At 50.4% G+C, this 20,325-nt stretch overlaps 1 protein-coding gene across 6 annotated transcripts in view; it reads right to left on the bottom strand.

Moving 5' to 3' along the window:
- Positions 1-424: 424 nt before the first annotated feature.
- The window catches only part of NACC2 (NACC family member 2), a 59,879-nt gene continuing 39,978 nt past the window's right edge, over positions 425-20,325 (bottom strand). For 5 of the 6 annotated variants that reach the window (XM_074923639.1, XM_074923642.1, XM_074923640.1 and 2 more), the window contains exons 2-6: positions 18,224-19,150; positions 8,720-8,887; positions 5,879-5,984; positions 5,521-5,618; positions 425-3,062 (exon numbers count right to left, since the gene is read on the bottom strand). In XM_074923639.1, coding sequence (XP_074779740.1) covers positions 2,563-3,062; positions 5,521-5,618; positions 5,879-5,984; positions 8,720-8,887; positions 18,224-19,088 — 1,737 coding nt within the window. In that variant the 5' untranslated portion in view covers positions 19,089-19,150 and the 3' untranslated portion in view covers positions 425-2,562. Of the gene's footprint in view, positions 3,063-5,520; positions 5,619-5,878; positions 5,985-8,719; positions 8,888-18,223; positions 19,151-20,102; positions 20,188-20,325 lie in introns of those variants that run through there. The other variant, XM_074923641.1, reaches the window with a different exon arrangement.

A 20,325-nucleotide genomic window follows, 5' to 3' on the forward strand; every position in this document is an offset into this window, starting at 1 on the left:
CTGGGGAGGCGATGGGGGAACAGGAGGGTTTTCATCCAAAACTGACCCCCCCGATCCTCACCAAGCCAGCTGAGCTGCCCAAGAGCTGGCCCCCCAGCACCAGCTCCTGCGGGGACAGGGGCACCCCCAGGGCTCCCTCCATCTCCTGGGGGCTCTCTGGGGAAGAAGCCCACCCCCCCACCTCAGCCCGCTGGTGCCCGTACACCCCCTGCTCACGTCTGTCCTCCGGCCGCGTGTCCCCCCCGTGCACAGCATGCCCCCGTGTGCCCCCCACTTCGGCAAGAGCGCGAGCTTTGCTTGCTGACGTGGGTAAAGTGCAAATAGAACCCCCGGCCGTGCTCGTCCCGCTCCCCCCAGGCATCACGCGCCCCTGCACCAGCTCATCGTGCTGCCACCCCCACCAGCCCCCCCACCCCGCTGGCAGCAGGGCACCCGGTCGTGGTCCGCCCAAGCCAAGCTGTGCTAAAAACCGAGACCTGTGCAAGACCCTGGCATTGATTTTTTTTTTTTTTTTTTTTTTCCTGCAGGGCAAGGAGCAGTGGAACAGGCGAAGCGCCGGACAGCTTTGTTATTAGGATGCAAAAAGCTGCTTCAAGTATCAAAGAAAACAAAACATATAGCCAAAAGCTGGGTTATCCTCTCCCCCTTCCCCCTTGGAAATACAAAGAAGGAAGAAAACCCTGAGCAAAGCGCTGTCTGGATTCAGGAACCAAAGCAGGAAAGAAAAGAAGAGCACAGCCACAGTAGCCTTCAAAAGTGACTCTTGTGCACTTGTTCATAGTCCCAAACTTGTTAAAGAACAAGCTACAAATATCATTAAAGCAGGCTGTTTAGTCACAGTAAAAATAATAATTAAAAAGAAAAAAAGCCATATTTGGCTTTCACATCACTGCCCCCAGCCCTTGGGGGCACTTCAACCTCAGCATCCTTGTGGGTGCCCGGCACCCCCCAACCCAGGACAACGCTGCAGCGAGACACACCGGGCAGCGCCTGCGCCCAGCGCCGTGTGGGAGCCACGTCTGCGGAAGGGCTCCGGCCATCTGGGGCATTTCTGAGGGCAAACGGGCAGAGTCGACGCAGAGAGCTGGGGGTGAGCTGGTACCCGCTGCCCGGCCAGGCTCCAGGGGCACCCGCAGCTCCCACCCCAGCACCCGTATCATCAAGCCGAGGCCAGCTGGGGCCACCAAAGCCAACAGAGCCTGGGGACATCAGCTTTCAACAACAACCGAAAAATAAAACAAATAACTCAACACTGGGCTTTTCCCCAGAAGGGCCTGTCTGGAAGATGAGCAAGAGGCGAAACGCTTCCTCCTCCCCAAAACCTCTTCACAGAAGGGCACAAAGCTAATTTATTTATTTTTTTTAAAACTTTTTTTCATCCAATATACTCCAAATTATTAAAGTGAGAGCCTGGCTGCCTAGGGAGGAGGGGAGGGGGCAGCAGGCAAGCCCCGCACGCCAGCGGACGCTGCCAGGAGCCGACACCACAGAGCTCCCGGCTCCCTGCCCTTGGGAGGAAGAACAACGTGTTTTCCCTGCTCAGATTCCTCTCCGAAGCCCTTTGCAGGTGGCTGAGGGGGGTCTGCCCCCCCCAGGAGGTGGCCCCAGGACTTGGCCCGCCTGGGTGCGGTGGGGTGACGCAAGTCCGTTCGCCCAAGAAGCGGGTGGCGTGAAGGTGCAAGCAAGGAGAAGCAAACGAAAAGGAGTCGCTGGGAGGAAGGGAGAGAGAAACCAAACCCAAAACCCAGCCGTATTGGGAAAAAGAAAACAACCCACAACAACAACCACAACGGCCAGGGTCTCCACCTGCACCCCACACAGTCCTCCCGACACGTGCAAGCCTGAACTCCCACGGAACCCATCCCTGCTCCCGGGATCGGGATGAAACTCCCCGAGACAACGGCTCCAAGTCCCCACCAGCCTCCAGCAGCGGCTGGGCACCGCAGCACCCTGCCCCGCAGCACCCACGGCAAGGGGCTCCCTCCAACACCAGAAGCCTTTAACGATTTCCCCCACCCTGTCCCACTTGGCTAGAGCCCTTCTGCTAGAGACAAACCTCGCCAGTCACAGCACCTGTACCCTAACACACCTTGCTTTCCTGTTAAGTGACGGTAAAACTTTCTTTAGAGGACAAGGTTAACGATGGCTTTACTTCTGAGCTGAGTAATGGATGGGGTGGTGATGACAGGGGGTGGTGGTGGTTGGGGGGGGGGGTGGCTAGCTTTTCTCCTCCCCTTCTTAAAATAAAAAAAAAAAAAAAAAAGGAAAAAAAAAAAGAAAAAGCTACAATCTTATAGACTAACCTCAGGAATATCAAAAAAGGAGCCCAATATTTTTTTTTTAAGTAGGTCGCCACAGACCTAGTCGTTTACAGTATAACGAATGCGATTATTTCCTTCATAAATTTTAAATACAAGCAGAATAAAAATCACATTTTTTTCAGGCAACAGTAGCAGTTCAGTAGGTAAGTGGCTTGATCACATTTTTTGTTTTGTATTAGTAATGCATGCAAGCAGCTTTAGTATTACAGATCCCTTATAGGTCACGAAATGTTTGCTCTCTTTATAAAGTCCCTCCGTAAGTACCATCTTGTCTTCTCACGGGAGTTTCGGGCCGGCTGGAGGAGCCTGAACCTTGTTCAAAAGGTTGCGGAGTGCTTTGGGTATCCGATGCCATAGCATCTGTGGCAGCTGCCTCCTGTATCACAGAGCCAGCCCCCTCGGCATCCTCGCTCTGTTCGAAGGACTGGTTGGATCCATTGCTTAGCTCTACGTTCACTGTGTTAGTTCTCAAGGCTACTATAGTTCCTGAATCGCTCCTCCTTTCTGCATAGATTCGCTGCTCAAAGACCTGAGCAGTGTTGGGCTGGAATTCAGGATCCAGGGGGACACTGTTTGTGGTGGAGCCCATGACCGTGCGGTACATCTCCATCCCTTCTGGCAGCATGGACTTAATCTTCGGCAGCCAGCGCTTGCGGACCCGGCGGGCGTTGGTGCACATATCGGCTGCTATAACATTCATCTCGCTTTCCTTAAAGCTCGGGGCAAAATTCTGACAATACACTGCAAAGACAGGGATACACAGAGCTGAGGATTCAGAGAAAGCAAAAGGAAGGCGGCTGCATGATCACAGCCTCTGCCCCGGCCTGGAGACCTGCTGCAAGGCTTAGTGTGGGCAGGTGCCATGGAGCGGAGGCTCACCTGTGGGCCAGAGCTCTCCCAGGGAGAGACGTTCAGACCAAGACTCCTCAGCTCGAGATAGAGACAATCAAGAAGGGATAAAACTAGAAGGCATGAAAATCCCGGGTAGCACAGGGAAGGGGGTTGGAGAAGGGTTGGAACCCAGCAAGCCCCAGAGGTACCAGGCTCCTGCCTGCAGCCTCCAGCCGGAGCCAGAGCACGCTGGGATGGCCCAAAGCAGAGATGGGCACAGAAAAGGCCAATGCAAACTCCTCAACGGTAGATCCACTAAACAGCTCTTGAAACCACAGTGGTGCAGGCACAGCTGCGGGGCTGGAAAATGTCAGAGCTGCTCTCCACGGAGCAGAGGAGGTTGCTCAAAGGACTATCCTCTGCCTGTCCCACACCTCGTGCTGGCCACTGCAGGGCCACCAACCTGGCCGGTGCGGCTGCTCCACGGTCCCAGCAGCGGCACATCAGCTGGCACGTGCCCTGCAGAAGCCCAGCAGCACCTCGGCTGCAGCCCTGCTCCTCCGCGGGGGCCCAGCACCTGATGTTACACAGCAACATCCAAGGAACTGCCATGGGGAGCAACTACCCACTAAAGCTTGTGTGCGGGGTAAAACTCAGGCAGTAAGATGACAGCTTGTGCCCTGACACAGGACAGCGTGTCCTCAGCACTGTCACTGGACAGAGATGCCTTTCCGACCTCTGAAGGTATTTGCAAACCTTTAGCAAGGAGCAAGGCTGGAAGGTTCAGGCCCAGGACTCTCCAGGGGGAAGCTGCTAACAGGGCGGCTGACTCAGGAGAGCACCACCACACGCTATGGGCAAGCACCAACAGCACAGCTTAGGGATTTTGGCTTTATGTCTTGGACATCTGCTGTCTTATCCTTCCTCTCCACGTGCTGCAGATCTCCGAGGGTGGCTGGAAGGCCCCTGGAGTTCAGCAGCACAGCAATGGTTAGGGAGAGAAAAGATTTATCTTCCAAATCTTAAAAATAATGAAAAAAAAAAATCCTTCTTAGAGTTTCATTTTCCAGTGCAATATTTACATAAAGATTTGCTATCCAGAATCCAGTGGTGAGAGAACACATTGCTTTTCACTGTAGATCAAGTCCACGGTAAACAGGCTTCCCTGCACTAACCCGTCAGGGTTTCCTACATCACCCAGGTCCTCACTCACCAACAGATCCCTTTTGTCCCACAGCACACTCCTTGTACTCAACACTGACTGCAAGAGCCAAATATTTAACCATTTGTCTCTGCTGCCTGCCATAAATAATTAAACTACCTCGATGGAAGTAACAAAACTCTCTTTTTCTCGTATAAACACCAGACACTGGGCACAAAAACGCAGAGTGAAGCAGGTACCCCGGCACAGCCCAGGGTGGTTACCACAGTTAGGGCGCTGTGGAGTCACACAAACACCGGGGATCTTACCTGCGGGACAGCGGGAGGGTGTCAAACAGCTGAACCTTTTGTACCCCCGGCTCTGCGACAGAGCCCAGCAGGCCGACACTAGGACAGACCGACTAGCCGAGCCACGTGGCACGATGCAGAACTGTCTGCAGTTCAAACGTTAACAACAAAAGCTCCTGTTGCTTTGGGCAATCTTCCGAAAGGCAATGATTTGCAGCAGGGCTCTCATTTTACATATTTTTAAGAAGATAAAAAGTCTACAAAATATATTTAAGGACATAGACTAAAACTAACAGGCTACCAGCGAGGTGGAGAGCAGATCCTCCTGGGCTACCAGGGCTGAAGCAGCCAGTTTTTTGATTCCCAGGAGCCCATTTACTGCTGAAGACCAACACCCCAAACGGCTGCCCGCAGGCACCGCAGGGCCAGCACCTCCGAGATGCACAGCAGATGCCTCTGGGAGATGGATTGGAGCTGTATGCTCTGCTCCTGTAAACCAGGGGATCTGGCAGAGCCTTGCACTTGGATGAAACCAAAAGCAAGCTGGACTCTGGGACATAAAAGCCAACACACGGGGAGGGCCCGTTTCAGTGGTATCAAGCTCTGAATATTGCCAAAAATGTAATTTCAAATTCCTTCTCAAAGCACCTATAATTAACTGCAAAATTAGTGCTTTAAAATATAGCAAACCACTCAAGTAGCAATAATGTTTTATATTAAGATACTGCCAAAACCCACCAAAAATTAACTTCAGCCCCCCCCAAAATGATGCAAAATAAAAAAATTAATCCATTTTCCTATCACCTAACTTCACCATCTATAGTTCCCATTATTACACAACAGAGATGGCCTTCCCTGCTTAGGTTTGGGCTTTGCTCTCAGCTGTTCCAACCGAGCAGCAGTAAATCTCTCTCCTTACATTTGACTGCATTAAGGACCCTGCTGTCCAGGGGCTTCCTGCTGGGATCGCTCGTGGAGGACCGGATTCCAGTTCCGCAGCTGTTGGCAAGCGTGTTCCTGCAAGAAAGGCAAAGGAAGAGCCTTACAGCGGGGACGCCAGGAGACAGCCTCGTCCTCTTCCCTGCAGGTTCGATCACCCCCTTACACGGTTTTCAGGTAAGGAAGTGGAAAACCTGGTGCTCAGGTTCAGCATCATTAAGAAAAAGCGCAGAAATCAGTGCAGCATACACAGAAGGTGAAGCGCTCGTGACACGTGGCTAAAACACCAGAAAATAAACCAAATCCCTTGGGAAGGCACCAAGAGCAGGGGCACATACCGATCAAAGAAGGTGGCCAGAAGACGTCTCAGAAGGACCTTGTGTTTGACACCGGCACATAAGTGGCAATTCATCAGCTGCCCCCGGGTGATGTAAACACCTGAGCCTGGAAGGGTTGGAGAGAGAGAATTCGAAATGAAGCCCAGCAGGGATGGTTGTTGCAGCCCCTCAGGGCCTGGGCAAGTCCCAGGTAATAATAATTCATAATTTCAATTTCAATTCAAAATAATCTGTACAGAAGGGAAGTCTATGGAGATGAAACGAAAGGACTCTTTTTTTTTTTTTTTTTTTTGCAAAGATACACAGTGCAAGACTTTATTCTGTGATTTTATATCTACAGATATATTTACTCTTTCTGAAGGAAGAAAACCCCAATCCATTTGGCCTTTTCTTTTCTCAGCTGAAGGATTGTAGAACATATATAGCTGGAAAGAAAAAAAACCCATCCAGCACAGAAAAGGCACTCAGTTACACTACAGCTCTAACTGTTTCCAAAAATCCCAGCCCAACACCTCTTGATACTTCTGGTGAGCAGGGAATTTTCCTTCTAATGCACAGGAACTGCTGACTTTGAAATACATCGCCTTTAAGGATGCTCTCTCCAGAAGAAAAAGGAGCCCCTGCCAAAGCAGCTTTACGTGTCCAGGGGTTTGGCAGTGCTTTACAGCAGGTTTCTTATCAAACCTTTTTACTTTGCACATAGCTCACACAGACCAAACTGCTCCTGCCTCAGCATCGGCTTGCAGGGGGAGGTTATCCTGTTTTTCAAACGTGCTGTTATACGAGAGGGCTTTGGTATTTGCTTTTAATTAAGATTAAATAATGGGTCGTATCTGGATCCAGAACACGCTTTGTTCTCAAGACATAAAAACATCTACTGGAGAAATAAAATTACCTCCTGGATTTCCAGGAAAGCCTGCAGATGATTGTCCCTGATCTTCTGGGTGAAGACAGAGCTGCAGAGCAGCCCCCACCAGCCGGCTGTGCCGGGGCAGGCGCCCAGCACCTCCCCGAGCCCGATGCCCTCCCTGGGGCAGGCAGCTGCCTGCACCTTCCCTGCTGCCGTGGGCAGCCCAGCCCACCAGTCCTGCCCCAGAAAACAGCAAGGATCGCTCCGGATCTCTGAGCCATCCCACTGCTCATCAGGTATCTTCCACGTATCCTCTTCCACGCAGAGCATCTGTCCTTCAGATGTACTACCACGGCTGCGAGGTTGTTGAAGACCCTCTCAGAGGGAGCTGCTGAAGTTTGGAGATCAATCATGGCAGGAAAACCAGAGACAAAAGGAAAATACTCCGAAGGCAGAGTTGAGGAAAACTTTTGCTGCAGGATCCTCCTGTATGCCACCCCGCAGGTCTCACCAGGTTTCAGACAGGAATCAGCTTTCTTCAGCAGTGGTATTTTAAAAGATAAGCCATCAGAGGGAACACCAGACACTACCGAGGGTAACTTCACTTTAATAAATCAAAAATAACCAAGTCAGCCACTATCGGTTAGTGATATTAATCTACTTTTTTTCCAGATTGAAAAATGTAAATCAAGCAGAGCTGCCTCAAGCCAATTTGCAGCTCTCACTGTGAAAATAACCTGCACCACTTGATGGTTTTAAGAAGTCTCACATAAAATGTAAATGGTTACAAAATGAATATTCCAGATACAAAATAAACGCTTGTGTTGTACACTGTGCTGCGGCGTGTGCATGTTACTCCTGCCTTCCATCAGAGACCCATCCTCCATCAGATGGAAACTTTTCTGGGCATCCCCTGAAATGCAGATTCCTTCTACAGACTGAAAATAAAATCACGCTACTCACCAAGAGAGAAATGACCAGAAAGAAAGGACAACTGATTTGGATAGATTGCACTGCCACATGTCCTTTTTTTTTTTTTTTTTTTTTTTTACCAAGGGCTTTACAGGTGTTAATGAAACCTCCCCCTCTGGGCAGCAGGTAGGGGCTGTTGTGCAAAGATTGCTTCACCTCAGCATGGCTACGTCCAAGGGAAAAAACTTCACAACAGCACGGGCTGTAAGCTGAGAGGACCACTGCAGCAAAGTGAAGCTGAGGAGAATTCATAAAAGCAGAATATAATTATTTAAACTGGAATTTGACCTGGACACCCCAGTCAAATACCCATCTGTGCTGCACTTGGGGTGCCCGGGCTGCAGGCTGGCACAGCCACTGGATTTCATTCCTCTTTATCCAGCTCTATACCACCAGTATCTTTAAAAGCTAAACAGCACCATCTTCCACCTCAAGTTGGCCATAAATCCTTTACGGAGAAGTAGTGAATTCTCCCAATATTATAAATTCCCCCCCAAATGAAAATAAAGACAGAAAAAAGAACCGAACCCAGTTCCCTCTCTTCCTTCTTACTGCAGCATCTGACCATTTAGTAACACCCTCAATTCTAAAAAAACAGGTTTTTCAAAGCTTGTTCGCTGACACAAATTTTATCTCCACTGCTTTGCAAATCTTATAATGCAATAGATTGTTTGGTGGATTTTTTTTTTTTTTTAGATCTGTGCATCAAAATCAAAACACAATTGCAATGCAGCCCACACCAATCAGGAAGAACACAAGCTGGAGAATTAAATTAAAATGCTAAATTAATTCAATTGAATAAAGCCTGTTAATGACACATTTTTCTATCAGAAAATTAAAGGAAACGTAGAACTTTTTAAAAGATGATTGGTGATGAATAATCCAGAAAGACACAGCAAGGGCACTCGAGATGCACAACTCCAGCAACAGCGCGAGCAAGATGAAGACCACATTTCAAGAAGGAAAACATCAGCGATCCCCAGGCATTCTCAACGAAGGAAAAGTTACCCCATCATTACCTGCAACAAGCTCAAGTTTTTCTCCAGGATCTCCCTCTGAGTAGAGTTTTGGGTGGCAACGGTATCCGATCTGACTGATGAGACTGGCTGGGAGAGCAACTAGATCCCGTCGTATGAGGACACAGGAACGGTTCTCCAGTGGGATCTGCTCTGGCTTCTCTTGAGCAACTTAAAAATTAAAAGGGAAACCCATTAAAACAATTTATTATGTGGGCACAATGTTTGCAGAAAGTCAGATTTTGACTTTTTCACGCAGCTGTTGGAAATATTCTTCCCTCCTGAAGTACAACCATTCACTAGGGCTAGCGGCCGCTGGGCAGGTGCCACCTGAAAGCACAGACAGATCCCCTGGTCTCCCCCACCACCTACCACCGCAGTCTTGCACCCGCGTTGGGGTTCTGTGAGAGGGATTCTAAGAATCTAATTATGCTTTAACTTTTCCTAAGTTAATAATTTATGAAAACGGGCAACTCTGCACAGCTGGCATCGTTCTGCAAGTGCAGCATATGGAGCTGGCTTCCCCAAACGCTCCCAGAAGAATGTCAGGTTACTTCACCAGAGGTTTCCAAAACAGGCACTGAATTGCCCAAGTTTGTTAAATACCTGCATCGGTACCTTAACTACTTCTCTTGATGTTTTTCCTGATGAAGTTAAAAGGCCAGACTCGGCAGATACCCACTGCACCAAGAAAGGTCACCGCAGCCTCCCTCAGCCACCTCCTGCAAGCTCCTACTCTGAAGCACCTTCCCTTGCTCTGCCTTTTGCAGGCAAACGTTTCCTCTCAATAACAAGAGAGATTTCAACCAACGAGTCAAAAAAACCCCGTTATTAAGCTGTGGCTTCAAAACCAAATTACTGGGTTTTGCCAGGACACAGCTGTGACTTGCCCCAACGTACCATCCCTGGAGCCCACCACTGCCCATTACAACCCGAAAAGCTGGAAGTACTGAGCTTCCTACCAGCATGGCACAATGGCCTTGTGGGCATGCAGAAGATTCACTTTCTAAAACACATTTACAAGTGTGAGTCCACAGGCTTGCTTAAAATTACAAATTTTGACAGCAAAAGAGGGCTGACACGGGTATAATCAGCTCCAGCTGCACTGGGACATGGTGGGAACAGTTACAGTGCTGAATTGCAGCCCAGCTCTACAATGATCCATTTTTTTCCCCTCAAAACTGTTTGATAATGTGACAAGCACCACGCATAAAATCCAACCCAGCTCTGTACTTCAATATCTGTGAATACAGAGAGGAGAAAAAAAAACCCCAGCAATTAGCGTTTCTGAACTCAAAATGTCTCCTACTCAAGAGGTGTCTTTTCCCACAATTATTTTGGTGTTCAGGGGGCCACTTTTCCTCTCTCTAGATAAAATAACAAGTTTTGCAGACTTGTTGCTGCAGTAACCAAAGGGCGATGACTCCCGTACAATGGGAGCAGTGTTCTAACTAGGACATGCCCCGCGACGCCGTGCTGTGCCGTGGCATCCTATCGCAGGCACGGGGCTGGGAGCACCCCTCCCTCATTGCACCCTCCTTCCCTAAAAACTCAGAACACCACGAGGATGCCCCTTGCTCGTGGAGCCGTGCCGTGGCACAGCAACGTTTCCTTCAGCGACTGGGGACCAACAGGCGGCAGAACAATTCACGTGATGTTTTTAAACTAACTCCTCTCGCCATCACAGCCCGATGATCTATGCGAAGTGGCAGGGCTTTGTAGTGCTGATGCGCAGTTCCCCTGACGTACAGAATTTTCACCAACTGCAATTATTTCCCTGTTTAATAGCGCCAAGCACCCAGGCACCCTTCTCCTTGGAGACGGGAGTCATCTCGCACCGAGGAAGCACCTCAAAGACCTGCCGTATTTCTGATGCTTTCGAAGAGTGATAAGAAGAGTATATCCAATTAAATACTAGTATTTTCCAGCTTAAACAAATCAAAAGTAGAGGGGCACTGGGTATGGGGGAACCAACACCCAACAAGGGTTTCCACTCTGCTGTCCTCCGCAGGCTTTCTGGCTCTGGCAAGGCGTTCTCACCAAGGCAGGCTGCAGCACAAGGGTCACTGCAAAATAAATACAAATCTGGAGGGGAGAGGAAGCAGCAGGAACGGACACCGAAGTCAGCGGCCCCCCAGAATCCTCTGCTGGTCACACAGAGGCTGAACTAAAAGCTAAAATTATCTATACACCACGTATGAGCTATCGTTCTGCCAATAAATCCCAGGAATCAGACCGAGATGTGCAAGGTCCCCAAAAGCAGCAACAAAAGAAAGGTGAATGAGGCTATTAGGGGTAAAACTGAACTTGGCATCAGCTTTTTGTGCTCAGTGTACATCTCTGAGCCATCAGGCAACAAGACAGGTGAGGATGAGGCTGTTTTACACAACCTGCTCATTACAGGCAGGTCGTCAGGGCGAGAGCTCCACAGCGCCGGGCTCTCGACAGAGCGACCGCTTCACCTGCCCGGCAGGAGCAGGAAAACCATCACAGCACCACACAAGCACAACCCTCCATGCAGGTCGTGTAAAACTGCATTTTTAATATTTCATTCTTCCTTTGAACTCATGACTCGGGTCAAAAGCACCCACGATATTCATCCCTGCCTAAAAACCGGCGGGTGTTAAGCTGCTGAAGGGAAGCTGGGCAGACCGATATGGATTCTCAGAAAGTTTCTTAGAGGCCTCCAGTTATATCTTAAGCAATATAAAGGCTGCAGGTCTCCAGGGAGAGTAGTTGCAATCAATACCCTAAATGAGACAGAGTTCAGAGCAGGAGAGGCAGAAGGTCCTTGCAGGCTGTGACCCAATACTGCTCTAATGGGAACAGAAGAGAGATGACTTGAACAGCCACCAGCCACACCTTCCTCCTGCTCTCTTCTCCATCAAGACTGCTGTCACTTGAAGAAATTAAATACCTACAACATCCAAGTGGCAAACAGCTACAGTGGACAAGGACAAACCTGCCTGCTCTACCACCTCCCACAGGCAAACCTTCAAAAAAAAAAAAAATTGGGGGGCCAAAGAGATCCTAAGGTAGCAGTAACGAGGCAAGCAAGAGAAAGATCAGCATAAACACTGTGTTCACGCTACCTTCCTGGAGAAATTTTGAAGGATTTGGTGTCAAACCTGTTTCCTGAAAGAAAAGCAGCTTTTCAGGAAGACAACGCTGCCACGCTGGCTGGTGACAATCCTGCCTTGAAGAAATTCTTTGCTTTTGAAGACATTTCACTTCCTACACATGAAGCCATCGAGAAGTTTACATTTCTTCCTGTGAAATCAAATACTTCATAAAACAAACTAAAATTCAGGCTGAAAAGACCAAGCATAACTCAATCCACTATTCTATTTTGGTTACATCTGTCCTGCCTGGCTTGCTGTCTATAAATCTCTCATTAAACATGGGCATGAATAATTTTTTTGGACTTTGTTTCCATTAAAGCATTATTCAACGATACTAAACAAAAACGACCACAGATTTAGGCCTTTCAGTGCCACCTCAATTCAGCAGATAGCAATCGGTTATGTAAAGAAGCAGGATACAAGAGACACTTTGGTCCCATGTTTTCAAAGAAAGCCAGTCTGTTTGGCCTTTATGCTCTGAAGAACAGGATAGTATTTGCTTCTAATTAATTTGTATCTTCAGAGGGCAGCGGCTCCTTCCCTTTGAATGAAAGGGCAAACAATGTGAAGTATTGTTTAATACAGTTTTGTTCTCGACCAAGAAAGGAGCCTACCAGCTAGCAGAGAGGGGCAGGAAATCATTACAGAGGAAGCAATGAGAGCTGCCAGCCAAACGCTGCTATATTTTATTTATTCTGATATATGCTTTCATCTCAAACTTATATGGACGCTGCAGCTGGCAACAAGTGGTCCAGAATGGGCAATATCCTGGGTTTTCTGGCGGAAGAAGCAGCCTCAAACCAACTCACCAGTGAACACTCGGAGAAAAGCTGGAGTGGTGGGAATTACCAGTGGTCCACAGCTCCAGGCTTTGTGTGATGTTGGGGGCACGTGAACTCCTTATCCCTAAAACATGCTGTCTGGCTCAGAGGTCCGTCACACCACCCTGTTGCTGAGCCCACGATGGTTTTGGTGATGCCAGGATGGCTGCGTGTCCTGCCCAGCATGTCTGGGACCAGAGACGCTGAGCCCACACAGCTCCTGTTGACCCTCATTGGTGATGGGCAACTAGCTGCTTGGGCGAGTGCCTTGGGGTCTGGTAGTGCTGGGAACTGCACTGGAAACTGCCACACACCTGGCACCAGTATTCACTTATTTCCTTAGTTCCTGACAATCCAAACGCCAGGGCTTCGAAATGACTCATGAACCCCCAGTTCCCACCAGTTTGGGTTCTCCTCTTGACCATTTACTTCATATAAACTTCAACGTACACCTGTGGGTAAGAAACAACTACTCCTGGTTTAGGAACGGGATTCTGAAATACAGAAAGATCAGCGTGATGGACCCTCAACCAAAATTTAAGAGCCCCAACATGAAACCACAGGTCACGAGCCCTGGTCCACCACAACGGTTATGAAACCATCTCCAACTGCTCTACCACCAGTCAACCACGTATGCAAACACAGGGATAATTCTTCCCTGCTCGCTACACATCAAGAAGTTTCTTTTCAAATAGCAATATTTTTACAAACATTTTTATCCCATTAGCCTATTTTCCACTGGCAGTGGGACTGCCCCAAAAATAGCATCCCTGCCGCAGCCCCGGCATCGCCAGCATCTGCCTGCCTACGTAAACCTGGACCACAGAGGACACACGCACGCAGAGAGGGACAGATATATGATATAGTCCCAACTGGGATAGTTTACGTTTTACAAATAGTACATTTATATCAACGTACTGGAATGTAGAGATTTGATTTGTGACCTATTTATACAGGGAGGTAATCTGGAATTAGTATAGGAAAAATATTACTGGTTTATAAATACCCCTATCTTGCCTTCGCTTCAGATCTCAGCCAGGAGTGAAACATCTGCCAGCCTAAAATTAAACATCTGTGTTTTACAGTGAGGAAACCGGGACTGGAAGTTTAACGCCAAAAAAGGGCAGAGGCTGTGCGCCCCCGGCGTGGGGCTTCGCCTTCCTGCGGCTGCTCAGCGCCGCGGCCAGCACCGCTCCCCGCGCCGGCACGGTCCCTCATGCCAGCACTGGCTGCCTCCCGTTGGCACTTCCAGCAGCGGGGCTGTTTGAAACCCTCAACAAAAAAAAACAAAGGAAAAGTGCTCTGGTGAATAAACAGGGCATCCTCCCTTGACCACTTGATTTCCTAAAATCCCGCTCGCTCTTCGCGCGCGAGCATCCCCCCACGCGCAGCACGGCGTCGGGCCGCCCGCCGCACGGGCCTCGCAGGCTCGGATCCCCACTCCCGCAGTTAGAACCAGCTACTTTATTACGGCTGCAATTATCTGGCGTCGCGAGCCGTGAGTTAAATGGTTGCAGCGTGTTGTTCCCAGGCTTGGTTTGGGATGCTGGGCGGGCTCCGCCGGAGCCGCTCATTACGGATTCTGGGTTGTTTCTTGCCCTCTTTCCTTACTGTCAGGAATCAGAGGCCAGGAGAGAAAACTATTCTCTCAGCTAATTACCACAACTATTCTATAATGGCTATTTTAGATGAATTTTTAATGAAGTGTGCTCTTGTCAGTTCGGGATTTCATAACTTTCAAGTCCAGCCTTTACATTCCAGCCATTTGCTGCATAAAGATTTTTCCTCTCCCCTGCAAACTGGCGCAGCAGGAGCAGGGGAGGAGGACGGACCCTCGCACAACTTCGCTTGCGCCTGTCAAAATTAAATTAACTGCATCTGCTAAGCAGCAAGCTGACTGACAAGAACGCGGTTCAGTGCAGAAAAACGCCGAGCATCTGCAAGTCCTGCTGAAACCCACTTCAGATCAGGCCCACGACGCTGTAATTAACAAGGATAAAAATACTTTGCTTTTGTTTAATATTTTCTGGAGTTGTGCATTCCTCAGATCAGATGCTAGAAACCTCATTAAGTCTCACTCGTGTCCTCAAGGCCCACATGTTCTCCCCAACCAGACCTAGTTACAGAATAAGGAGCCATTTTAGCGCGATGCTCCCAGCCTGCCGCAGCAGCAGGCGGGCAGGGGGATGGTGGCGGTGACACTGTGGCCACCGAGGGCAGCCAGAGGCCACTGGGAGCTGAGACACCTTTTCCTAAATCCCTCTGCAAGCTGCCACTCTGTCTACCAACACCTAAACTTAACCCTCCCATTGGTCTCTGTTTAAGACTGGGCTTATCTTTTCATTTAGCTGCTGCCTCTTCTGCAGGTCCAACACTTGTCCCAGTCCACCACACCAGTGCCACCACTGCAGGAGGCACATCACTGACCAAGATCTTCTCCTCACTCCCTCTCCCACCATCAAACCCTCAGCCAAGGTGATGATGTGCTCCTTGTCTCTCAGTTTTGAGGATCTGGGGTGGTTCTGACTATAAAAAGGGATGAACAAAAATAAATAAAACAAACACAGCCTTGGGGCAAGAAGAAGCTTCATGAGCCCCCTGCCCCACGCTGCCCCGGCCTTGGGAGCAGTGGGTGGTGATGCTCCAGGTGGGTGATGCTCAAGGCAAGTGATGCTCAAGGCCAGCGAAGCACATGGGCCACCAGCATCCCACCACACACTCGCCAGCATTAGCTGAGTCAATGGTTCAGCTGGGGAAGGAGAAAGTGGAGAAAAAGGAGGGGAAAAAAAAAAAAAAAGCAGCCCTCTCTGAAATTCAGGGCTTCATCTGCTGCGCTCTTCTTTGGCTTTGTTTTTGTTTTTACAAACAGGGCTCTTGGAAACCTTGGCAATCACTATTTTAAAGGGCTCCCCCCTCCCCCAGGCCTTTGTAAGGCTGTCGGGATCTACATGCCAGGAGCAGGATTAGCTGGCTTTCTCTCTTCCATCTTATGGTTTTATTATTCTGCACCTTTTGAGGGTACAGTTTATCCCGAGTAATTAAAACACATTTAGCCGTACAAGTCCAAACCATAATGGAATAGCTTAGGTTTTATATTTTTTAATCTCTTTTTTGTGTGCCCTCTTTTCCAGGAAGCCTGATACTATAGCTGGCTTATTTAAAACAGGAAACTCCCTTGAAATGTGCTGGTGTGGAAGAGGTATTTTAGCAGAAATGTGGTATATTAGAGCCTTACAGCGGGACCGGGCAGCGCTGCGCTCCCGACCTGCCTCCTCCCCGAACGGACCCTGCCTCGGCATCACGACATGGTTCAAGCCTTCCCCCTACAGAAACCAAGCAGGAAAACTTGGCTGTGGGATGCCCAGCGCGGGGGCTGGATGGCTGCAGCATCTCCAGAAATGCCCAAGCAAGCTGCTTGTATTTTCACTTTTCCAACCGGGACGACTGCATCACACTACAAGAATTAGGCACGGCCTAATAGCTGCTGCCTGCGTGGTCCTGGGGCTGGTCCTGCCCTCACCTTCTGAATTTATTTTGTTCTGTTACTGCATGAACTGGCCCCATGACAGGGAAAGAAAACACCGTGTCCAAGGGTATAATCTCACTGCTCTGAGGAACGATGCTGAGAGCCCCGGCGCTGAAGGCAAACCCACATTACTCACTGCATGCTTACAGCAGGGAAGCGCAAAGCAAAATAAAAACAAAACCAGTGTGGGGGAAAACAGCCCGATTTCTCGGCGGTCTGACTCTTAACAGCAGCTGGGGCACAGGGTCCTGCTCCTGCCAGGTGGGCGGCCTTGGAGGAGACCCCGACCTTGTCCCCACTCCCTGATCCCACTCCTCCTCGCTCACCCGGTACCAACTGCTGGGAGTTTCAGCACAGCAGAGAGAGCAGAAAGGCTTTTGAGACTCATTTTCTACAACCGGCTTGTCCACTTTTCTCAGCGAATATCTCTAATATTAAAATAGTAACATTGCCTTCCCTCTTTTGCACATGGCTTGGCAAAAACACTTGGAAAATACTGCTTATCTGCTTGTTACCTGGCAGGGGGATATGCCAAGGGGACACTGGGCTCCTGCTCTTTGGGATGGGATGGGACAGGATGGGATAGGACAGTGTGTGGGGATGAGACTGTTCTCAGGACCAGGGAAAGCCTGGCTTTAGGTAACAGAAATGGTCATATTTGTCAAATCTCCTTTGCTTGAGAATAAAATCAAACAGCTTTGAGGAAAGCATGCCAACTCTTCAACAAACGAGAGTTAAATATTTGCAAAATTAGTCCAGCAATTTCAGCTCAGAACTGTAAGGGGGAAAGCGGCTCCAGGCAAGAGGATGCTCTGCGCAGCCAGAGCCGGGGGGAAGATGTCCCTCCTCGGGGAGCACCCGCGGATCAAAGCTGCTGCCACAGACACCTGCAGCTCTGACAGGGAAGCCACAGCGCCGAGGCTGAGCCTCCGACCGGGACGCTGCGAGCTTCACCCGACCGGGATGTGGGCACCCAGCGACCCCCCCGCGCATCTCCTGCTCTGATCCTGGGCCCCCGGCTCCGCACCCCCAGCCTGCCCCTGCTCCTCAGCGGGCTCCGAGCCCTGCAAGGTGCCGAGGGGCTGGGGGTGCACACCCCAAGAAGCCCTCTCCTGCGCAGGGAGCGAGAGGGAAGGAGCCTCGTGCCCCTGCGCCCACCTGGGGGCTCAGCCGGCAGCTCCTGGCCGAGCATCACCAAAGTGAAACCACCTCCTCTGTCTATGGCATGCCCAGGGACTCACCTAATAGGTGAGATAAGGTGAAATAAAAGATTATCAAGAGGCCCCCAAACTGCTTTTCCCGCATGCCCAGGGACTCACCTAACAGAGAAATAAAATATTATCAAGAGGCCCCCAAACTGCTTTTCCCTTTTTGACAGCGATGTGCTGGGCAAGGCTGGCAAAGGAAAGGGGGGTCACTTCAGGCAGTGGGCATAAAAGTCCTTTTTTCCTTTTTGTGGATATTCCCAATTAACATTTATAAAAATGATTTATTTCAGGTTTTTCTCCCTTCCTCCATATGTCATATGTTCATCTACTTTTTCAAAAATTTTATTCTAAAAAGCCAGGACAGAGGGAACGTGCCTTGCACCTCACTGAAGACTAACTCCCAGACCGACCACCTTGGCCCTGCCAGGTCGGCAAGGGCTGACACTTCCCTCCCCACGGACGACTGTCCCTCTCGGATGACCCTCGCCAAGGGACGGTGTCACCACTGCACAGGTTGTGTAACCTGTTGTGAGGCCACCCAAAAACCAAAGGACTAAGCTGAATGTGGGGGAGGCCACAGCCTCTCTTTCCTAAAGAGCCTCTCAGCTGGGGACACGGCCCACGAGCGATGGCACGAGGGCACCTGCTCACGCCATACCCAGACACCAGCACCGAGCCCACCACGTGCACCGCGCTACTTAAATAAACAAACGAAGCCCCTGAAGACAAAAGCCTGACGAACAAGACCAAAACTACCCGTGCTGGCTGGAGAAGGACCAAGCAAGCACTGAAGGAGAGCGGAAAACCCAAGGACAGAGACTGTCCGTTACCAGAGTAGCCTCCTGAGGACTTGATGTACATCTGCCCGTACTGCTCCTCCACCATGGTGTCGTACGCCTCGTCGTCCTCCTCATCCTCCTCGTTGTGGTAGGAGGTGGGGCTGTCGGTGGTGGGAATGCTGCTGGCGCCGGGGCTCGTCCGCTCCCCCTGCGAGTACTGGACCTGCTGGACGTTGGGGATGAGGGTGGCCAGGTTGGGCATCCCGTAGTAGGACACACGGGAGAGCTTCAGGGGACCGGTGTTGGAGCCACCGCTGGCGGCCCCCTCCCGGGCCCCGGGCTCGAGGGGCCGCTTGCCGGGCAGGCCGGGCAGGGCAGCTGCCTGCAGCTCGAGGTTCTCATGTTTGACGCGTGTGAGGAGCGGGATGGGCATGGAGGGGGACATGACGTAGGGCGCCGAGGCCGACTGCAGCTGGTTGCAGGGGCTCTGCGGCTCCGAGCTGGGGTCTTCGATCATGGTGGTCTGAGAGTCACAGTGGGGAGAGCTGACCTTGAACATCAAGTCCGTCCCTTTCTCCACGATGTGCTGGATCTGCAGGAAGCCCGCCGTGTACATCACCACCAGCTGCTCGCTCGCCGCCATGGTCAGCTTCCCGGTGTAGCAGAAGGAGAGGATCTGCTGGAAGCAAGCGGGGGGGACGGTACCCGGCAGCTCAAAGGCATTTTTGCTGTTCCCACTGAACAAGTCTCGGAAGTAGAGGCTGCTGGCGGCCAGGACCGCCCGGTGTGCCTTGAAGGCTTGGCCCTTCACCACGATGGAGACATCGCAGTAAAGCCCCAGCAGCCGCTGCTCGTTCAGGCAGCCCAGAACGGTGTTCCCAAAGTTGGGAATCTCTATGTGCAACATCTGCGACATGGCTCAGGATCGGCTGGAGCTCCTCAGACATTCAATGCAGGAATATCCAAAGTAGGGCACATCTGAAAAAGGGAGAAGGCAGGGAGAGAGGCACAGCATTTTTAGACAGTTCACCAAAGCAGGCAGAAGCAGAGGAACCCACCTCACCCGACATCAAAGGCTCAAAGCTAAGCTCCGAGAGCTGACGCGGAAAAGCAGTCGCTGACAAAAATTACTTATCGATGTTTTCAAATAACATTGGAAATGCTTTTGGTGGATGGCAAAGGATATTCCAAAAATGCGAGTATTTTCTTCAAGTTGCGGTCTGTTTAAATAAGCACCACTGATCTATTCCCCTGGGGGCTTTACTTTATGCAGGAAAATCTGAACGGTAATGGGAGAGGAGTGAACAGTAAAGCAAACGTGATATAGAATCGTAGAATTGTTTAGGTTGGAAAAGGTGTTTTAAGATCATTGAGTCCAACCGTTAACCCAGTCAGATAGTCAGACAGATCTCGGGTAGCATTATATAAGAAACACAAAACCCAGCAGCTATGTTGAAACTACAGAAAAGATATTTATAAAACAATGTGCCATTCTGCCTGAAATAAATACAGGATTCTGCCGGAGCAACAGCTCCCAGGAAAAAGCACTTTGAAAAGCAATCTTGCCATTTGCACCAGAAAGAGGGAGCATTTCAACAGTTAAACCCCTTCTCAACAGATTTATCCTCCAACAAAACGAGGCTTATCTCCAAATTAAGCCAGATATTTGAGCCCCAATAAAACAAACCAATGTACTGCAGCGAGCTGCCTATCAAGTTGTCTCCTTATTTTTCTCCCCTAAATCCAAAGCGGGGCAGGGGGAGCCCCAGCCCAGCCCCTCCTGCAGCCGGAGCCCCCCAGCCCATTGCCCCGGCTTGGGGGTACCGTCCCCAGCATCAGGGACCCTCCGAGTGTCCTCACATGAAACAGGCTCGAAGCGACGGCTCCGGCTTTGCATCCCAGCGCGGCCGCTCTCTAAGGCCAGCTGTACCTTTTGGCCGTGGGGATAATTCCTCCTTTCACCAACCAAATAAAGCCTCGCGTTCGAAGGGACCTCGGGCACAAACCCCGTGCAACGGCGGAGCAGGTAGCGTTAGTGCAGCCCGTGCACTGAAACTCCAGCAAAGCAAATCACTGCGGATCCACCGGCACAAGCCGGAGCCCAAACCCCCCCCCGTCCCCCCTCCCCGAGCTCCATGCAAGAGTCCAGCAGA

Source organism: Athene noctua, chromosome 20 (assembly GCF_965140245.1).
Source record: "Athene noctua chromosome 20, bAthNoc1.hap1.1, whole genome shotgun sequence".
Lineage (NCBI taxonomy): Eukaryota > Metazoa > Chordata > Aves > Strigiformes > Strigidae > Athene > Athene noctua.